This window comes from Glossina fuscipes, unplaced genomic scaffold (assembly GCF_014805625.2).
Source record: "Glossina fuscipes isolate IAEA_lab_2018 unplaced genomic scaffold, Yale_Gfus_2 128, whole genome shotgun sequence".
Lineage (NCBI taxonomy): Eukaryota > Metazoa > Arthropoda > Insecta > Diptera > Glossinidae > Glossina > Glossina fuscipes.
The window spans coordinates 384,299-394,298 of NW_023998471.1; the positions used below are offsets into that span (position 1 = coordinate 384,299).

Consider the following 10,000-nt stretch of genomic DNA (forward strand, 5'->3'; position numbering starts at 1 on the left):
AATGGGGATAGTCATTCGTGTTTCGCTGTCAACAACATCGCAATCATATACATTTTTGTTTCATTATGTTAACACATATGCTCCGGGAAGTCATTGTACTGAATATCCCAATATGATAGCCGAAAATTATATTGTAACCATGGTTTCCATTTTATAATATACATATACATGCATGCTCGTTAATTAAAGTTAACACATGTAATTGATGACATGTTATTATTACCGCGACGTCACACATCTGGTCAACGATAGGTTTTCAATCGCGTTTATTGTATATTAATTCAAATATTGCATTTATGTCGGTATATGTTTATGATATTAATGTACAAAATTGTGGGGTAATTTCTGCTCTATGCAAGTAAAAAACCAGTTTTAAAACATTGCAGTTGCAGGTAAGGTCGACTATTGAACGATCTCCATCGCATAGCTTAATATAACTCTTCATCGATTTTTATCAAAAACTATTACCATATATAAGCTTATCGGTCTTTCAAGACTTCTGGCTCCGAACAATCAATCTCATACGATCTAAATTTATTCCAGTAAACTTTTATTCTGAATCATCAGTTTTATTATAAAACACTACAGATTTACCTTTTATTTCCATATAAAAGGAACATTTATTACGTATGGCCAGGGAAGTCAAGAAATGTTTCGATCCTATTCCGTGAAAAATGTTCGCGGTGAAGCTAGGGGAAGATCAGTTTAAGAAATTTGAGGCAAACTTTTTGTTGAAAAATAATGCATTGGCAGATATGTATGGAAATGTTATGCATTTCATATCAATCGAGTAAAAATATGAATTCTGTATTCGACATCCCCAATATTGCTAAGAGATAATTCCTGTCGCTTCCTGGCAATAATAACAAATGCAATATTCAAGTAATGTACTGAGAGTGAGTAGATGCATGCATTTAAATGTGAGTTTACAGTTTACAGTAAATGGAAATTTATCATTTTCCTTTTCTGTAGAGATGTATTTATTTTCTACTCAACAACAGCAATATTAAGTTAGGTCAACAAGCAAGCACACATCTAATAAATGGATTAAAATTGATTGTGCAAAGAGTTACAATCAGGCTAAGATAAGGCAAGCGGGCAGGAAAACAGATTAAGATACATACATATACATATATATAAAGTTTGCTTAAATTTAGCTCTTAATGATCTATAAAATGATAAACACATATAGAAATGTCAATATAAACACACTGAACGCACACATAAACGTACACGCACGAATAGATAACGTCTTGTAAATCTTTTGCATGTTTATGCCCTTAGTAATATAAGATATGTAATTAATTTTTGAAATTAATTCCAAAAACATCTATTAAGTAAATGTAAAACACATACAAACCTTTTGTCTTTCTTAGCTAATGATTTATGATATGTAGAAAATGTGTTTACGAAATTAAAGATAAAAACACTTTTCCTTCCAGTTTGTTAATATCTTTATTAATTCACTTAAGGCTTCCTTTGTACATATTACATATCTAGTGCTGTCGTTAGCATGATTTATAAAAAAAAAAAAAAAAAAAGTAATAATTTAGAAATTATTATAAATAAATAAATAAATAAATCGAATAAAGCGATATAAGCAAAAGGCATTTATTTTGAAAATATTCATTTAAGTTTATTATACATAAATGAAACGTGTAAACAAAATATTTAATTTTTTTTTTTTTATAAAAAAAAATAAAATGTATGTACGCACTATAAGAAAGCTTCTTATAATGCCTTTAACCTGAAATTGATTTTTTATTGATTTAATCAAACAATTTCTCTTAACATTAGTGGCATTCAAATTGTTAAGCAAGTAGTAATCTTGACCCAGAAACATTTAGCTTTTTGTTTACGTACAAACATGTGTTAAATGTGTATGAAAAACTAAAAAATTGAAGAGTAGAAAAAGAAAAGGAAATGTTGATTATTTAAGGGACAAGTAACTTATGCTTCCGGTTGTATGTACAATTTCATTTAAATGACGTACGTTCCATATGCAATTCTTTGTACCAATTATTTTGCTTCCGTGTTCGTTTGTTTGTTAAGGGCTACATTTTTTCGTCTTAATGCAGTGAATAAGTTGTCCTCTATTATCAATCATATTCCAAAAAAAAAAGAAAAAAAAAGGTAAACTTTCTCTACCTGCTCTGATAACTGCATTTCAGCATACTTCCACTGAATTACGATTTTTTGTTAATTTAATTTTAAATTTAATGATATTTATGCAATCATCTTACTTGATTTCAACTGAATGTCCGAAATCACTGCAATCAATCTCTGCTTAAGCACACTGTAATCCCCTTTTTTTTAAAAAAGGAAAAACTTATATGATTTTTAAAGTAAGGTAAGCTTAAATATGGGGAAAGTGCAACGAAGGCTAGCATCAATGGGGTGGCAGTACACTAACACGTTTTTTCTTTCCTCTCCCTGCATTATAGACACCATAAAGTATATGTACACTTTTCCTGACCTTTCTAAAGTATTGGGTCGATTTAATGATTTCTGCTCGTCCATGTTTCCTTATGTCTGTCCTTCCTGTACTTCAGGAAGGGACAATGCTCTAAAATTAAGATAGAAGCCTCAAATAAATAAACTCGGCGATCTGCAACAACATCTGGAATAGCTCAAAAGCTATAATTTAGCCCTACGCTCCTCTTGAAGTGATTAATTGCGCTCATCTTACATTTCTCTTACATTTTCACACTATATTTTCCATTTGTTAAACAGGTAGCTTGTTAAGTATTACGTCTCCAAGCGTAGCGGCCAAGGTTGACCTCTACACAAACACCGGGTTATTTTGATCTACTCTTGTAGAATTCACTCCGCAAGAGACGAAACTCTACATCTCACAATCCATCAGTACTTACACTTGGTCCAAATATTTGTTTGGGCCGTCTAAAATTTGCTTTCTAAGTGATCGGCTAACATGGCAACATTTAATAAAATATATATCAATTAGAAAGTACGACTTTGTAAGGGCATGGCTAAGAAAAGCTCATCTTAGAACGAATATACATTCTTTACTAATTTATGATCACCACCCACTTATACATATTATTTGATTGACAGAGAGAAGCTCCATACATCGATCATGCATTCTATAAGGATGGTATATAAGCGATTACGGAGACCAGACTTATGCTATAAAACCATTTTATTTCTATCTAAAGTTTTTTGGGTTGTTTGAGGAAAATTTCCTAAGCAGTTTTGGCTGATCGACGTATTTAATTCATGCGAGTGGTTGTGAGTCTAAAAGACACGACAAATGCGATTCCTTTGCCCATGGCGTCTCCGGCTCGGTGCTTTCATGTACTCTTAGTGGTGGCTATAAGAATTAACAACAAAGCAAAGTCAAACGTTACAGTCGTCCTGGGGGCTAATACAATCCGTGTAGTAAAGTTGGCAAAATATGTCGAAAATTGTGAATTGCCAGCTGAAGCCTGGAATATTTGATGACATAGACAGACACATGTACAGATGGACAGTGGGATGGACAGAAAATTTTTTTAAATTATATCTCTAGCTTTTCTGGATGTTACAAGCATCTCGACAAACTTAGCAATACATAATATAAGAATAGGATAAAAAATTACTAGCAGACAACACTAAATATATATACATATAAAGAGTTTTGTTTTTTCTTATATGATTATGTTTACAAGTAATTACAATTCCTTTATATCAAAATACATTGATGTCTAAGAGTTACATTTACATTTATAGCGTTATGTACAATAACTTTAATTTTTGATCTGTACAATTGCAGTTCTAGTTGTTGTAGTGTTTATAATATATTTCTTTCATATATGGATATAGTTTCTCTTTCTTAGCCTAATTGTGGACTCTGAGTTTTGTTAAGAACCTTAAAGGGAGGTCCCTCCTTACCTTTTTGCTGTAGTAGCTGATCAATTATATATCTATTTATATATTACGTATATATTTGTAATTACTCTAAATGTATATATTTATAGGAATGCATTGAAATGTAAGTTTGCATCTGTGCTTTGTATGATCTTAAGTTTAGGAAAGAAAACGAAAATCAAAAGGAAAAAAAAATGAAAGAAAAGAAATTAAGAAAAATCTGTACTACCTTAACCTTAAACCTGTATAGAATTGTTTTAGTTGTTTGTTCTCAAAGTTTCCATTTCTTTGTGTGTTTCTTCTTCTTGTTTCTTTTTTTTTTTTTTTGTTTTTATTTTGTTTTTGTGCAGGCGGTGCCATAACTTTTCAAATTGTGCTTTACGTTGCCTCGTCTATTCCCCTTTTCACTATATATAGTTGAGATGATGGATACCTTAGATGGTATCGCTCTTAGTTAACGCTTTTCTCTAAATTTAAATTCACATATAGAACTCTTGCTCGGTAAGCAGGAATTCGCGCGTATAAGGCGAGTGCTACGATTTTGGTATAAATGATTTCGCGGATGGTAGCAAAAATAAAATGCATAGAGCCATTACCATATGCCATATGGAGTGGACGATATAATAATTTTGTTTAGTTTGTAGAAAAGCATAACAAATCAGACCAACAAGTGCTAATGTCGCACCGGCAGGTAAGTAAAACGTTACATATTGACGTCCTGGATAACATTGACGTGTTTTATAACAACGCATACCCCAAGTAAGGGATATTATGCATATGCCCGTTAAAAAGGGTATTAAAAATGTCCATAAATTTTGTTTATCTAATTCGGTGCCAAACGCAAGTAAAATCGCTCCAAGCATATGTAATATTGATACAATTTCTTGCCTCAGTTGCGACATAGCGACCAGGGTTACCCAAATTGCTAATAGGCCGCAATAAAAATCGCAAAATTGTAAAACTCCAATTTTAACCAAACAAAAACTATGCTCATCCTCTCCCGAATCGCAAGCATGATAGAAAGTTGAAAAAAACATAGCAGCAAAATATATAATCGCTTCTGTATAGTACTTTCTTCTATAAGCCACATACACACTTGGAATGAACAGCAAATTACTTATGGTTAGAACAAGTGTAGCAAGCAATAGCGAAAATCTTGAAGGCACTTGACTTTCGTCAGTGCAATCCCAGCCGCGGTAACCTCTAAAGCAAACGCACGTAGAGAAAACGAAACCACCGGACATATAATGAAAACAGCGGCCATAACGTCCGCATCTTCCCGCCACGCAAGGATTCGAAGAGATTGTAAATATTACGGAGGTACTGCAGTTGTCCAAAGCGAAATGCTGCTCGGTCGCGAATCTGTGATGCACTTCAAATTTCCGTGTCATCTCCAGGTGATTGGTAGTGCATTTGGAGTCCATAAGACATTCTTTAATTTTTAATGTTTCAGTTTCGTTCAGGGCCGTCAGGCATGCATTGTCGCCTATACATTGCCGATAGAAGGATAATTTCGGAGTACAAGCACATGAAGCTTTTATGTTATTTAACATTTGCGAATAACGCTTAACAAAATCCTTAACACTATCTATGATTGTAAAACCAGACGCTGTCTCAGCTCCGTGACAATAAAGGCCCATCGTCACATACCACTGTCCGCTCTCGGGAAATGGTACATGTATAAGACCACTACTAGTTGTAGCGTCCGTATTATTAACGATACTCGAAGCTGGCAATAATCGGCTACCGTAACGACATTTATCGGGCCAAGTGGGCTCACCGGGCTCGGCCAAATGCATGCAAACTATTATAGTTTGATTACTGCGCGGCAAAGACTTATTGTCACCGGATTTTTTAGCTGTTGATTGTGGTTCGGCGATTAGTTTTTCAGCCAAAATTCCATAACGTTCCATACTAGGCTTCGCAGGATGGGAAAAATCTGAGATATCGGTTTTCTCCTCGGAATTCTGTTTCATCGATAAAGCAAAGGACAAAGTTCCTCCCACATCATAAACTTCTCCTAGAGGGAAAGTAAAACCAGCCGGGATACCGGCCGTTAAATTTAATAATTCTGGCACAGTACCGTTCTCATCAGGTACCAACTCATAATCGAACATGAAAAACTCCCGATAATTTTGCCTAAATAAAGGATAGAATTCCATGTCGCGATATCGTGAAGGTTTCCAAGGATTTGATCTGCCTTCCGATTCATTAGTACGTGACCGTGATTTTGTAGCGGAATCCTTATGATCAGATTCGCAGAGGTCAATTTGTAAACTATACGGTAACTCACGAGCTTCACCCATTCTATTTTCGAATTTCGGTTGTTGCTGTTTACCTTCACGATTATATAGATCGTTTTCAACAAGCCGCGCAAACACTTCTTTCATCATGAGCGGCTTAACGAAATGCAAGACAGCGTAATGCCAAGTCTTGGGTTGCACATAAAATTGTATTGAGATTTCTCCTGTTTGATTTGTTTTAATTATCGTGTTGTGTTTGTAAGTGCTTTCGTGCTTTTTCTCTTGCGTTGTACTGTATGGGAAAGCGTTCGCTTGTATATGAAAAGCAACATCGGGACATTGCAGGCAAGCTAGCAAAAATGTAATGCGTGCTTTAGCGACACCAATATTTTCGGGTACATAAAATTTATAAATAATTTCATTATTTGTGAGTTGCATTGCAGAACTATTGCAATTCGGTTCATTGCATATTGATGATGATAATGATGATGCAGCAGCAGCAACAATGGACGGTGTAGATGGCAATGTTTCTCTTTGCATTAATGGTGCGTTCAGAACATGTTTTTTTACAAACGATTGTGTGTCTATTATTTCTGCCTTTATATCATCATTAGGTGTCGGTTGCATACGTTCTTCGTATTGCTCGTGAATCACTATTGACCTAGTCGTAATTGGTTTGCTTTTGAATTTTACGTTTGGTGCTCGATTGTCGTCGCCGTCATCAGCGCCGCAATTCGTATAGCTTATCGTTTCCTGAGGTTTATACCGCATTAGTGTACCATTATGCACTTGACCATTATTTATGATAATCGGTACGAAACGTGACACAGACATTTCGGCCATCAATTCAGTATCACACGACGGTCCCAAACCTGCAATGAAGATGAATTTTTCATTAGAACATCCTATGTTTCTTTAATTAAATACGTGTCCATTTACATGTATATATATACGTAAATGTGCTACTCTTTTAATTGCTCTTACTTGTATGAAAATTTTCTCAAAATTTTATTCCTTTCGTCTGCAATTGAATTTTTAAGTAAAAACTTTATTATACTTTAATTACGACCATGTCAGGTTAATATGTGCGAATGTTTTGTTGCAAAGCAAAAGCAGAACCAGAAGAAGATAATAAATTGAGAAACATTCTAAACATTTAGTATACAAATCAAAGTTTAAAGGTTTGCTGGATAAATTGTTAAAACCATTTTCTGGTTTCTCTAGGGTTTCACAACAATTCAGTTAATGCTCTTTAGTTATGTTTAAGTGGAATAAGAAAGCAAACTAGTGGTTATGTTTACCACATGATTGATGCAACACTACCTTAACGAATTGAATTGCAGGCTCTTTGCCTTTTACATGATAATGGAAATACTAATGGACTTTAAAGTGTCGGCACCTTAGCAGTTAATGCACCAAACATTTTTTTCTAATCTTGTAATCTCATAAACTGTGTGCTACTTTTTCACAGTGAATTTGGTTTTCATATCGCAGATGATAATCATCATCAAATTGTTTTTATTTTCCAAATGCTCGCGGGACTTTTCAGGTTCTTTTTCCTTAGTGAAGAAGAAAGAAGAGGTGAACCAATGTCTTGCCCATTGCCATATACTGCTTGATACAATTCTTTTTAGTATTGTTATTATTATTATTATTATTTTAATTTTAGACTAATGAATTGAATTCTTAGACTAAAAAAAAGACTTTGAATCGGCAACAAATCCATATTTTTAATCTACTTTGACTACGGCCGGTAGTTATTGGTAAAATAGATTCGTTTCAATATGTATCAGACGTCAGCAATTTTTTGCAGCTTTCGCTTTCGATTATCGAGAATATTTTCAGGATTTTCTTTACTGTGCCATTTTCTCTTTTGCAGGTAACCATACAAAAAGGTTTCGAAGCAGAAGAACTGTCATAGACATTTTCAAGCCATTGCTGAGATTGGATGGTTTTCTTTCCAAGTAAAGACAACCAACTAAGACCCCATTGTTTCAACAAAGTACAGCCGTTGATTCGTCAACAAGTGACGGGAATATAAAGTATAGAAATTGCATCAATAGATTCTTAAGAACTTTACTCCTCCAATCTCCGATTGTGGACAAAATCTTACGAATAAACAACACATACTCTGTGAATGCCATAACCTTTGTAAGTGACCAAACTAATTACCTGATCGACCATAACAAAAAGTGCTAATGCTCATCCTACTTTTAGTCCTGGTCTAAATAAATAGTTATAATAGTAACATTTCTTTTTTTTCATTGAAAAATGCATATAACTACCAATCCCTGCACTTATTGACCGATTTGCTAACTACAACTAAAACTATAAAAATCGATGGAATTATGCGCCTATCAGAATGCGTGAGAACAAAGTCATAGTTTTGCAAAAGGATTGCCTAAAAAAGCATTGTTTACTTTCCGGCTGCAGTTAGTAAATATTTTGTTGTCTGCTTTTCAAGAAGAATTGAAATAAACTTTCTTTTCTTAAAAAAAAAAAGTGCTTTCCAATGGGTATGAAAAGAAAATCGTTTTTTTTTTTTTTTACATACGGCCTTTTCGAAATTTTAAGAGGAAGTTGTGGAGGGTATTGTTTGAATTTTAGCTTTAATTCAAAACTCATTTTCTTTATAAAAGCAGTTGATGTTCATGTTCCTACGTCGTTCTTTCTATTGTTACCACAATTATTCTTGCTGTGCTTGCATCCGAACTCGGCTTCTAAATATAGTACACATATATAAACTCCACACACATCTATTCTTTCCATATATGCACTTAGTTCAAACATTCGGATACTACGGTCGCATAATCCGATTTAGGTTTGTTCCCTCCGTCATCGTTTCCCTTAAAAAAAAGAAAAAAAAGTCTTTCATTTCAACATTTCTATCACTGTCCTATGATAAAGTGGCCAAAGTTTTATTCACATACATGCGCACATATATATGTGTATATGTGTGGGTATATTATATATTGCTTGCGAATAGATCTCAATGAAAGTATCCAAGCAGATATTTAAGTTGTACATGCCTTTCGTTTTTCCTATAAGCTTGAAACTATTTATATTATTACTTTGTAACTAAGCATATTGAGCGCATGATAAAATAATCCAATGGCCCATTAAAAAAGTATTGAGAAATATGTTGCGGTCAACCGTTTATGTTCGAAAAGTATTAAATTTAATTGAAATCTCTGTGGTTTTGTTGTTTTGACCAATTATCTAATACTTTTATCGACTGTAATATCAAAGTAAATTGCAGATTAGAGGCAAGAAGAGTATTCTACGAAAAAAGTGAGTTTTGTGGATTTGTGAAAAGAAAAGAATGAAAAAGAGGAAAATTAAAATAATATGTTTTAGATGGATTCTTATGAAAGGTTTTTGTTGTTATTTTAGAAACTGTTGTTATATTTATATGCACTTATTAAAAAATAATAAATTAATATAAAAGTGCTTAGCTCACCTTGATTGATTAAAATTGTTTAGGATTAAAAAAGATATTTTTATAATTTATTTTATTAATTTATTTTTATCATTGTTGCTTGTTTAATTAAAGATTTTTTTTTAGTTCAATGAGTCGATGATCCTTGTCCAAGAATTTACTTCTTTGGATTAAACAGAATATAATAATATTTTATAGATTTTTTTTTATACCCATCACCGAAGGATGATTTTATCAAAACGTTAGCATGACGCAGAAGGAAGCGTCAGAAATTCGGCAAAGTATATATATTCTTGATCAGCATCCGTCTGTCCATCTGTCCGTCTGTGTAATGTCATTCTTAGACATTCTCCTGTCGACTTCAAATTTGGTAAAAACATTGAAAGTCCTTGCACGCCGTTTGGTATTGAAAACAGGTCACATCGGTCCAATGACATGCCCCCAGCACCAC

General features: G+C 33.5%; 1 protein-coding gene across 7 annotated transcripts in view; it reads right to left on the bottom strand.

The window, feature by feature from the left end:
- Positions 1-1,656: 1,656 nt before the first annotated feature.
- LOC119640876 overlaps positions 1,657-10,000 on the bottom strand; it is a 209,898-nt gene continuing 201,554 nt past the window's right edge. For all 7 annotated transcript variants that reach the window (XM_038039161.1, XM_038039159.1, XM_038039158.1 and 4 more), the window contains one exon: positions 1,657-6,982. In XM_038039161.1, coding sequence (XP_037895089.1) covers positions 4,401-6,982 — 2,582 coding nt within the window. In that variant the 3' untranslated portion in view covers positions 1,657-4,400. The remainder of the gene's footprint in view (positions 6,983-10,000) is intronic.